This window comes from Erythranthe guttata, chromosome 7, assembly GCF_056151865.1.
Source record: "Erythranthe guttata isolate IM_541 chromosome 7, IM_541, whole genome shotgun sequence".
Classification (NCBI taxonomy): domain Eukaryota; kingdom Viridiplantae; phylum Streptophyta; class Magnoliopsida; order Lamiales; family Phrymaceae; genus Erythranthe; species Erythranthe guttata.
The window spans coordinates 6,834,376-6,847,500 of NC_142539.1; the positions used below are offsets into that span (position 1 = coordinate 6,834,376).

Below are 13,125 nucleotides of genomic sequence, written 5' to 3' on the forward strand. Positions count from 1 at the left end.
GAATTATTTCTCCTATAACCTTCGTTCTCTCTCTCTTTTTTTTTTTTTTTTTTTGTCGTAGAATTTTATTGAAACATAGATTATCAAACTATTGTTAATTCCATTAAAAGTTTGGGAGAATTGGATATTATGAGGACAAGTATTTTCGAATGCGTTTTTTATTTTATCAACAATGATCAATATATATAGCATAATTTAGTTTTTAATTTGTTCAATTTATGTTTAAGATATTTAATTTTGAACTATTTATTTGGGTATTATTTTTTAGGTTGATATTTTGTTTTGTATTTAATTTTTTTTTTGGAATTCCCACAAACCATAACACAGTTAATCATCCAAAAATTATCTTCTCTTATATTTATTTTTATGGAGAAGAAGCATTTCATTAAGCGACAACAGTAAACCTGACATGAGAATGTAGAGCTTCATAAAATATTTGCATGGAAGTTTTCGCATGAGAATGAGCATAAAAATCCCCCTAATGTCCGAAAACGTTAAAGGAACACATCAAACAATATGTCAATGTTTAAGTATATTTGTGAAATAGACAAATGGGTTTTTCTTAGGGAAATCATGATTAGGTTATGTTTTCATTCTCAATTTGGGGAGTTAATCATGTATTATTTTTACCTTTATTACATATTCATTTATACTAAAAAAAAAGATATGGGTTTTGTTAAGCTTTAAAAAGGTATTCATCATTTCACCATATTAATATTTTTGTATTCAAGAGGTTATAAGTTTTGTTATTTTTTTAATTGTTTTTTGGTCAAAATTGTACTTTTTTTTCATGAAGACACATGGGGGCCTCGTTAAAAATCTTGTCAGTCTATAGCAAGGAGAATCGTACCCCCTTATTTACAATTATGAAAAGTACAAAGTCCTAAAGTATCCATTAAAAATATTTGCCAAATCATACTAGGAACATCTATACAACTGCAAAAATATAAATTAGTTTTGTGCCTAAGAACCAATGTGGCTAAACCATCCGCCACTTGATTTTGCTCTCTATAAATGTGATCAAAATACCTATTCGGCTAGAGGAGCTAACGAATTCCATTGATCATGTACTCAAGTTTCCATGCAACTCATATGATTATGTTTACCATAAGATTTGTTATTACACACAAGGTATCAAAGTGAATTTAACAAGTACAGTTGTTAGAACACGGGCACCGTGCATATCTCAACTAATAGCCTTATCACAAAAAAAATTACGTAAAATTTATTAGGTGAATTGCATAAATAGTACTAGAGTATTTACATGAATAATGTAAGTTCTTTCGATACCTATTATGTCCTAGATTTCATTGATAAATTTCAAGTCTAGTATATGTGCTCTAGTGAAGTTCATTCATGATTTATGTGTGATTATGTGACTTGTGCGAGTTTTATGAAAATTAATGATATGTCTTATGAGAGTCGTTAAGTGTGTTACACATATTTAGATAATTAGTTAACTATATTTCCATAAGTTCGAGCTTAATGACATGATTTATGGAAAATTATTATATGTTTTACACTAAATCACATATAATAATTTTCCATAAATAGTTAACAAAACTTAATCACATAAGGTTTTTAACGAGGCCCCCATGTGTCTTCATGAAAAAAAAAGACTAAAATTTTGGCCAAAAAACAGTTTAAAAAAATAACAAAACTTATACTCTCTTGAATACAAAAATATTAATATGGCGAAAATGATGAATACCTCTTTAAAGCTTAACAAAATCCATTACTTTTTTTTTTGTTAGTATAAATGAATATGTAATAAATGTAAAAATAATACATGATTAACTCCTCAAATCGAGAATGAAAATATAACCTAATCATGATTTCCCTAATCGTCCATATTTTACTGAGTAATTATTTTCATTAGTCCTACACTCAGGCATGCTTAGTCATTTGAAACGACATTGTTCCTTATTTTAACACTCAAACCCACATTTGTGTTCTCTCTTCTATTATCACCGAAGCACAACCTCCTGCGTCGGCCTATACCTTATATTTATTCAAGAGAATAAATAAAGAAAATCAAAATGCTGATCCCCTATATAACTACATATTTGGACCAAATCCAGAACACCATAAATAACACTTGCCCCCTCTCTCGAGAGAGAAACACCTTTCAATTTGACCTAGTTAGTTTGGATTTGGAGCTACCTCATAAACAGGTAACATTTCGTTGAACAAATAGCATCCATTTCTATTCTTTTTTTATCATACAGAAATCCTCATTTCTTTTGAAGGTTTTCTCTTGGATAAATCAATTTCATCTTGCCTCTTTATCTAAGAAACTTTAGATTTCTTGCTGCAATTAAATAGTATCATATTATGAGAATGATTTTCCAAAATTTCTTAAACGATTTTTATGTATTCTTAATTTAAGGGCATTTTGGGTGAAAGTTGAATCTATGTGCTAACTTTAATTTTTCTTTCATGCATGTTTATTATATTTCCATAATATGTGAATCCATGTGTTACTTGGTAAAATATTTTGGGTTTTCAAATTATTGCAGGAAAAAAATGAATTGATTATATTATTGGTTAATCGTGAATCTTCAGCTCAATATTGATAAACAATTGTTGGATTTTATTTAAGGAGATTATAATAAAAATAATGGTAAAAATCTCATTTAATAAGCATAATTTGGATGATAAATAATCTTGTAGATAATCTTTTGTGGTTGTATGGTTTATGTTTTTGCTCAACGTGTGTTGTGTGTGTGCTTTGGTCTGTGTGATAATTAATGGTGATTTTATTAATATTGATTGCGCTAGATGCATTGTATTTTAGTTTAGTTAGTATAAGGAGAGTAAGTAGGTCACGGTTTGTCGGTGAAGAATAAAGAAATTAAATTGCTCAATTTATTTTGCGCTTCTGTGATAATATTTAATCTTATGAAGAGAGTAAATAATTTACCCAATTATAAATAAATAACAAGAGCGTGAGATATATTTATTTATTTTCTATTTAGGAGATATAGCATATATACATATAAAGTGACTACACCTCATAATAGATAGAGAGAAAAAACAAAAGCAATTGTTTCAGATATTAATTGTTTATTTGACTAGTATATTTAGTCCAATATGTGTGTGGATTGTGTAAACTTGTATTTACAGAAATTGTTTTTGTAATCACATTTACCTCATTTTATCATACTATGTTTTTTACCACACACATAATAAACATAAATACCATAATCGCATATAATCAAGTGTACACACACAAATCTATCTCTCTCTCTCTCTCTCTCTCTCTCTCTCTCTCTCTCTCTCTCTCTCTCTCTCTCTCTCTCTCTCTCTCTCTCTCTCTCTCTCTACATACACAAAAACAAGCATAAGTGTTTTAGAGGTAAAAAATGGCAAAACAAATCAATAATGGCAAGAGGGCCATAGAAGAATAAAGTGCACCTGCTAAACTCATGCTTTGCTTCAAGTCACATGTATGTTTTCCCATTAGTTTTTTATTTTCTTCTTCCGAAACTAACCTATGTTTTTGTGCCATCATTTTTGGCTCTTTGTCATTATTTGGTTTACAATGGAATTTTTTCAAATAAAACGATTTATCAATCTAGTCGTTTCAGATCGTTGCACACAAATTAAATTTCAAACAAATATCTAACACCTTTTCCAACCCTAAATATTATTTTCTTTTAAATGAAGTAATAATGAGATCTGGAAAATAATTACGATATGTTAGAATAAATTACCATATCTTAGAAATAAACGTTGACTAACAAAGTGTTACATGTCGCGAAGTAAAACATTCATTCATTTTTTTTCTAATGATTCGACTATAAGGAAAAGTGTACATGTATCATTCTCAAAATATCAATGAATTAATACTTTCATATTTATTTTATACGTCCATGTTTTTTCTCCTTTTTATACTCATTTATTTAGCAATGGTATAATGGTAGGATGAGACAGAGGCATATTAGATGTGATAGGAAGGTACGTTACCTTCTTCAAAAATGTTGTAAAGAAAAAGGTTTAGACAACCAAACCATTGTCTTGTTGTCTGATGGGAAACGACTTAATAGCAATCGCACCCCACTTCAGGTAACTAATAAAGTTGAAGTTCAAAATATTTGTTGACATGTGAAATAAGATTTTATTTGTTTATGCATAGAAAGGATGCGTATTTTAACGTATAAAATTTTAAATACTAAATCAATTTGTTTTGATGATATGCGATCTGCCATCGTTTCAAACTAAGAGTGTTTAATTAAGGTTGCATCACAACTATTAAAAGCTATTAAATGTGCATAAATCTTTGAAATATAGGTATGTATGCAATGATCAAATTTCCTTCTCACTAATATTGTCTAATAACTACTCATTTTATTTGTGAAACATAATTAACAGTAGTAAGATTTAGAAAAAAAATGAGTACTGAATCATTGAAATTTTAATATAATGCGCGGATAATATTAACCAACATAATTTCTCAGACGCTAACATTGTTTTGAAATATAATGCACATAGATGAACAAAAAGGGAATTTTTTTTCGTTTTCATTTTGATAAATTGTAGATTTTCATTTTTTGTGGAATATAGTGGTAATAATATTGATGTAAAAAATAAATTTGTTGCAGCTCGGTATGGAAATGGGGATACCACTGATGTCATGCTTCATCAAGATGGACGATCGTTGGAATGTACTTATGATAATTATTTCTCATATAACTTTCGTTCTTTGTTTTTCACTTTTTCTTTTGTTGTCGTAGAATTTTATTGAAACTTAGATTAACAAAAAAAATGTCCATTTCATTAAAAGTTTGGAGGAATTGGATTATACGCGGATAAGTATTTTGTTTTGTTTTGTTTTTTTTTTTGTTTTTTTTTTGTTTTTTTTGTCTTATAGCAAATTTTAGTTTTTAATTTGTTTAATTTATGTTTAAGATATTTAATTTTGAACTATTTATTTGGGTATTAATTATTTTTTAGGGTGATATTTTGTTTTTATTTAAGTTTTTTTTTTTTGGAATTCCCACAAACCATAACACAGTTAATCATTCCAAAATTATCGTCTCTTATATTTTTTTATGGAGAAGAAGCATATCATTAACTGATAACGGTAAACCTGACAGGAGAATATAGAGCTTCATAAAATCTTTGCATGGAAGTTTCGCCTGAGAATGAGCATAAAAATTCCTCAAATGTTTGAAAAATGTTAAAGGAACACATATCAAACAATTCTCATTCTTTAATTATTTACGAAATAGTCAAATGAGTTTTTCTTAGGAAAATCCTCATTAGGTTAAGTTTTCATGCTCGATTTCTAGAGTTAATCATGTATTTTTTTTACCTCTATTACATATTCATTTATATTGCAGAACGCTTAAGTTTTTTTTTTTTTTTTTTTTGTTCTAATCAAAATTGTACTTTTATTTCATAAAGGCACAGGAGGGCCCGGTTAAAAACCTTGTCAACCTAGAACAAGGAAAAGATGACGCCTTATTAACTATTACGAAAGTAGAAAGTCCTAAAGTATCCATTAAAACTAACTCCCGAATCATACTAGGAAGGTCAATGCTACTGCAAATATATATTTAAATTAGTTTTGTGCCTAAGAGCCAAGTTGGCCAAACCGTCCGCCACTTGATTTTGCTCTTGATAAATGTGATCTACGTGCCTATCCGGCTAGAGGAGCTTATGAATTCCATCGATCATGTACTGAAGTTCCCATGCAACTCCTATGATTTTGTTTATCATAACTTTTGTTATTACACACACGGCATCAAAAGTGTATTTAACAAGTATAGTTGTTAGAACACGGGCATCGTGTATATTTCAACTAATTACTTTATCACGGAATTGATTACGTAAAATATATTATGTGAATTGCACAAATAGTACTAGAGTATTTAACTGAATAACGTAAGTGCTTTCGATAACTATTGTATGCTAGATGTTATTAATAAACTTATAATCTAGTATATGTGCTCTAGTGAATTTCATTCCATGATTTATGTGACTTATGTGAGTTTTATGAAAATTAATGACGTGTCTTATAAGAGTCTTTAAGCATGTTTCACATATCTAGATAATATATCCATATGTTCGAGCATAACATGATTTATGGAAAATTATTATATATTTTACAATAAATATTTATAGGTGAATTTATTTTGTCTCTTATGTGATATTTTTGAAATTTTAATTTATATTATTACATAATAATTTTCCATAAATAAATAATATGACATTAGTGCATGCACACATGCATAAGACACACACACACATATATATATATATATATATATATATATATATATATATATATATATCATATATATATATATATATATATATATATATATGATATATGTATATACTTAGTAATCATTTACATTAATCTTATGCTCATCCATGCTTAGTCATTTGAAATGACATTCTTCCTTATTCTAACACTTAAACCCACATTTATTATCACCGTCGAAGCCCACCACCTCCGTCGGCCAACACCTTAGATTTATTCAAGAAAATAAATAAAGAAAATCAAAATGCGAATACCCTATATAACTATATCTTTGGACTAAGCCAAGAACACCATCAAGAACACTTTCCCCCTCATGGGAGAGCGAAACACTTCTCAACCTGACACTCAAACGCTATTTTTCTCCATTCTCCTAGTTAGTTTGGATTTGGAGCTACCTCTTAAAGAGGTAACATTTCGTTGAAGAAAATAGCTACATTTCCATTTTTTTCCACATAAATCTTCATTTCTTTTGGGTGAAAGTTGAAATTAAATAGTATCATAGTATGAGAAGGATTTCATCTTTAGGTAATAAATTTTAGATTTCTTGCTGAAATTAAATAGTATCATAGTATGAGAAGGATTTTCCAAAATTACTTCAAATATTTTCATGTATTTTTTAATATAGGACGTTTTGGATGAAAGTTGAAATTATGTGCTAATCTTTAATTTTTCTTTCTTTATATGTTCATAGTATGTGAATCTATGTGTTTCTTGTTTAAATATTTCAAGAGTTCGAATTAGTGCAGGAAAAAATGAATTGATTATATGATTGATTAAATCATGAATCTTCGGCTTAATATTGATTAAGGGTTGTTGGATTTTATTTGAGGACGTTTAAATGTAAATAATAGTAAGTATCTCAATTAATAAGTCGAAAAAAAGTGTTTCCCTTTATGAGTATAATTTGAATGATAAATAATGTTGTAGATGATTTTTCGGGGCTGTGTGGTTTCAGTTTTTGCTCAACGTGTGTTGTGAGTGTGTGCTTTAGTGTGTGTGATAATTAATGGTGATTTTGCTAGATGCATTAGATTTCAATTTAGTTAGTATAAGTAGAGTACCTATGTAATGGTTTGTCGGGGAAGACTATAACAATGGCAAGAGAGCCATAGAAGAACAAAGTGCACCTGCTAAAATCATGCTTTGCTTCAAACAACAGGTATTCTTTTCGATTAGTTTTCAATTTTCTTCTTCCGAAACTAACCCATGTTTTTTGCCATCATTTGTGGCTCCTTGTTATGATTTGGTTCATAACGTATTTTTTCATGTAAAAACGATTTATAATTCTAATATATCAATATATATCGTTGCACACAAATTATATTTCAAATAAATAGTTTACAACTTTTTGCAACCCTATATATTTTTTTCCTTTCAAATGAAGTAATAATGAGATCTTAAAAACAGTTACGATATCTAAGGACTAATTATGATATCTAAGAAATAAACATTAGCTAATTCACTATCACCCATCGCGTTAAGTAGAAGATGCAATCATTTTTTTTTTTGTAATGATTTGACCATAAGGAAAAATTTACACAGATCATTCTCCAAACACCAATGAATTAATACTCGCATAATTATTTTATACATCCATGTGTTTTTTTTACTCGTTTATTTAGCAATGGTATAATGGTAGGATGAGACGGAGGCATATTACAAGTTTGGATGTGATAAGGAGATACGTTACCTTCTTCAAAAATTTTGCAAAGAAAACGGTGTGGACTACCAAACCGTTGTCTTTTTGTTCGATGGGAAATGGTTTAATAGCAATCGCACCCCACTTCAGGTAATTAATAAAGTTGAAGTTCTAAATACCCTTTTCTTTTTAAAGTGAAGTTTAAAATATTTATTAAAATTTAAAATGAGATTTTATTTTTTTTTATAAAGGAATCTTATTTCACTATATAAAATTTTACATACTAAAAGAATTTGTTTTGCTTATATGTATCCTTTCAAACTAAGAGTATTTAATTAAGGTTGCATTCTATTAAACGCTATTAAATATGCATAAATCTTTGAAATATAGGTATGTATATAATGATTCAAATTTCCTTCCCACTAATATTGTCTAATAACTTTTTTTTTATTTGTGAAGCTTAAGTAACAATAGTAAAATTTAGAATAAAAATGAGTATTGAATCATTGAAATTATAATGTAATGTGTAGATAATATTAAGCAACATAATTTCTCAGAAGCAAACGTTCTTTTGAAATAGAATGAACAACAGGGGAATGTCGTTACGTTTTCATCTTGATAAATTGTGGATTTACATTTTTTGTGGAATGTAATGGAAATAATATTGATGTAAAATAAATTTGTTACAGCTCGGTATGGAAGATGGGAATACTATTGATATCATGCTTCATCAAGATGGAGGATGCCTCATTGGGATGGACATATGAGAATTATTTTCTCATATAACCTTCGTTCTTTGTTTTTTTTTTTTGGTCGTACAATTTTATTGTAACTTAGATTAACAAACTGTTGTTCGTTCCATTCACCGTTTGGGGGGATTGGATTATATGAGGATAAGTATTTTCTTTTGTTTTTTTTTATCTATGTCAGCGATGACCAATATGTAGCAGTTATTAGTTTTTATTTTGTTTAATTTTAGTTTAAGTTATTTAATTTTGAAATATTTATTTAGGTATTATTTTTTAGGGTGACGTTTTGTTTTTTGATTTAGGGCTAATTTTTGGAATACCCACAAACCATAACACTTAGTTAATCATCCCAAAATTATCTTCTCTTATATTTTTTTTCCTATGGAAAATAAATATTTCACTATCCGACAACGGCAAATTTGATGGGAGCATTTAGAGCTAGCTTTATAAAATCTTTGCATGGAAGTTTCGCATGAGAACGAGCATGAAAATTCTCCAAATGTTTGAAAAAGTTAAAGGAACACATACCAAATGTTTGCCAAAATTGTACTTTTATTTCGTAGAAGATCTCTATGTTGCACGATATTAGGTAGGAAGAACAGAGGCAATCTCCAGTTATTACATTGAATAATAATATATTTAATAAATGAAACATAAAACAAAATAATTGATTTATATGGAATAAATTGGGTCACGAGGAGCAAATAAAAAAAGGTAGAAAAGAATCCAGTTTTCGGACTTGCATATGATGGAGATAGGGCACTAATTAAGACCTTTAATTTAAATTAAAAAAAAAAATTAACATTATTACTCACGTGATGGATGTAAAACTATGATAACGTACATTTGTTTCTTTTAACTTCCCTCTCTATATATACCCTTATAATTACATGCATGTACACTCAGACTATATTTTAAACTCAGACCATATATATATATATATATATATATATACATATACATATATATATATATATAGACACACACACACACATAGGGGGCGGGGGGTTGTGCCTAAGAGCCAACTTGGCCAAACCGTCCGCCACTTGATTTCGCTTTCGATCAATATGGTCTACGCGCCTATCCGCTGAGAGGACTTACGAAGTGATCACGTACTGAAGGGGGGTGTCGGAGTCGTTAATAGTTTTGTGCCTAAAAGCCAACTTGGCCAAACCGTCCGCCACTTGATTTCGCTTTCGATGAATATGGTCTATGCGCCTATCCGCTGAGAGGAGCTTACGAATTCCAGTGATCACGTACTGAAGTTCCAATGCAACCCCTATGATTCCGTTTACCATACGTTTTGTTATTAGACACAAGGCATCAAAGTGAATGTAACAAGTATAATTGTTAGAACACGGGAACCGTCTATATCTCAACTAATTACCTTATCCCGGATTTTTTACGTAAAATATATTAGGTAAATTGCATAACTAAGTCTAGAGTATTTACCTTAATAACTTAAGTGCTTTAGATATCTATTATGTGCTAGATTTCATTAATAAATTTCAAATCTAGTATTTGTGCTCTAGTGAAGTTCATTTCATGATTTATCAGTGATTATGTGACATATGTGAGTTTTATGAAAATTAATGATGTGTCTTCTAAGAGTCATTAAGTGTGTCACACATATCTAGATAACTAGTTAACTATATTTGCATATGTTCGAGCTTAATTACATGATTTATGTAAAATTATTATATTTTTTACATAAATATTAATAGGTGAATTTATTTTGTCTCCTATTTGATAATTTATCAAATTTTAATTAAGATTATTACATAATAATTTTCTATAAATAAATATATATGACAATAATGCATAAATATATGCACACATGCATAAGACATGCATAGACACAATTATATATATATATATATATATATATATATATGATGTTTGTGTTTGTGACATATTAATTGATAATATTGTTAATTTTAAAAGATATTAGCTTATCTGCACGATCAACCATATTTCACTTAGTAATTATTTCTATTAATCTTAAATTCATGTATACTTAGTCATTTGAAAGAACATTTTTCCTTCTTTTAACACTTACACCCACATTTGTCTTCTCTTTCTTTCACCGCCAAAGCACTACCACCATTGGCTAACAGTTTATATTTATTGAAGAAAATTAATAAAGAAAATTAAAATGTGAATCCCCTATTTAACTATGTGTTTGGACTAAGACAAAAACACCATCAAGAACACTTGTTCCCTCTCGGGATAGCGAAACACCTCTCAACTTGACACTCGAACGCTATTTTTCTCCATTCACATAGTTAGCTTTGACTTGGAGCTACCTCTAAAAGAAGTAAAATTTCGTTGAAGAAAATAGCATCCATTTCCTTTTTTTTTTTCACCACAGAAATCCTCATTTATTTTGAATGTTTTCTTTTGGCTAAATATTTTTCCTCTTTCATCTTTAAGTAAGAAATTTCAGATTTTTTGTTACAATTAAGTGGTAGTATAGTATGAGAAGAATTTTCCAGAATTACTTCAAAGATTTTTATGTATTTTTAAATTAAGGGCACTTTGGGTAAAAGTTGAAATTATGCGCTAATCTTTACTTTTTCTTTCATGCATGTCTATTTTATATTAAAATTATGTGAATCTATGTGTTTCTTGGTTAAATATTTAAGATTTTGAATTATTGCAGGAAAAAATGAATTGATTACATGATTGGTTAAATCATGAACCTTTTGCTCAATACTAATAAAGGGTTGTTGGATTTTATTTAAGGATGTTTTAATGAGAATTATGGAAATAATCTCATTTAATAAGTGGAGGGAAGTGTTTCCTCTTTATGAGCATAATTTGGATGATAAATAATGTTGTGGATGGTCTTTTGGGGTTGTATGGTTTACGTGTTTGCTCAAGGTGTGTTATTTGTGTACTTTGGAGTGAACTACCGAACAATTAATAAAAAATTCTCACCCCTTACCCCCTGAATACGCTGGACTGGCCCTGGTGATAATTAATGGTGATTTTATTGGTATTTATTTGGATAGGTGCATTATATTTAAGTTTAGTTAGTAGTTAGTATAAATAGAGTATGTGGGTCGTAGTTTGTCGGACAAGAACAGTAAAAACAAATTGGTCAATATATTTTGCTTTGTCGTGAGAATATTTAAATTATATTGCTCAATGCATTTTGTGAGTAATTTTCAATGCATAAATATATATGACATTAATGCGTAAACAAACACATGCAAATACACGTACATATACATACACACACACACACACACATATATATATATATATATATATATATATATATATATATATATATATATATATATATATATATATATATATATATATATATAGAGAGAGAGAGAGAGAGAGAGAGAGAGAGAGAGAGAGAGAGAGAGAGAGTACCCTATATGCAATAGAGTAGACTATATCTGAGAATTATACGACAGAGGCACGTTTTGGTTGAAGACTCCGGTACGTTTTTCATTAGTTTTCAATTTTCTTCTTCCGAACCTAACCCATGTTTTTGTGCTATCCTTTTTTTTGCCTTGTTATGATTTCATTTCTAATTTAATATGCCTACATAAAAAGATTTATCATCCTAGACGATTCAGATCGTTGCTCACAACACTAAATTAATTTCCAAATAAATATCTAACACCTTTTATTAATAGTAGATGCTTTTTCTTCCAACTGAAATAGTTACGAGATCTTACAAATAATTACAATATCTAAGAAGTAATTAAGATAGCTTAGAAATAAACGTCGACTAACTCAGTATCAATAGTCGCATTAAAAAAAGATTAGGGGTGAAAATTTAGCAGAATGGATCGGAAATAACTTTTTCAGAAAATTTCCAATTTATTTCGGAAGTAAAATATGAGTTCTAATATGTGTTCTAAACAAATCGGAATGAAAAAAATTATCTCGACTTCAGAACGGCTTGGAATCAGCGGAATTTCAGAAATTTTGGAAATTTTGACAATACACAATATATAAAAACACATGGAGGAACAACAAATTCAAACATAAATTTTCTTATAAGGAAAAATGTAACATAATGTTTCTGATACCATTTAAACTTTTCTTATATTTTAATTTACTTGACCCTTCACTATATATAATTTTCATATAAAATATAATAAGTTATACTATGGAATTAAAAAATATGTCATAAAGTTATATTATATATTTTGAAAAACTATAGAAATATTCATAACTGAAATTGAACTAAACTGAATTTCCGGTAATTTTATATACTATTGGAATAATAATTACGGTTCCAAATTCGGATATTTTTCGGACCGAAATTGGCAGAATTCGAAAATTTTATTCTTATTTCCACCCCTATAGAAGATGAATTATTTTTTTTGAATAATTTGGCCATAGAAAATAAATTCACACAGATCATTTTAGAAATAACAATGAATTAATACTCGCACTATTCTTTTATATATATATATATATATATATATATATATATA

The 13,125-nt window shown here is 28.5% G+C and overlaps 1 protein-coding gene across 1 annotated transcript; it reads left to right on the plus strand.

The window, feature by feature from the left end:
• Positions 1 to 6,584: 6,584 nt before the first annotated feature.
• LOC148769103 (small ubiquitin-related modifier 1-like) lies at positions 6,585 to 8,677 on the plus strand. The gene is made up of 3 exons (XM_088820232.1): positions 6,585 to 6,677; positions 7,911 to 8,060; positions 8,600 to 8,677. Exons 1-3 carry the CDS (start codon positions 6,585 to 6,587, stop codon positions 8,675 to 8,677), a joined length of 321 nt encoding a protein of 106 aa, XP_088676358.1.
• Positions 8,678 to 13,125: the final 4,448 nt, after the last annotated feature.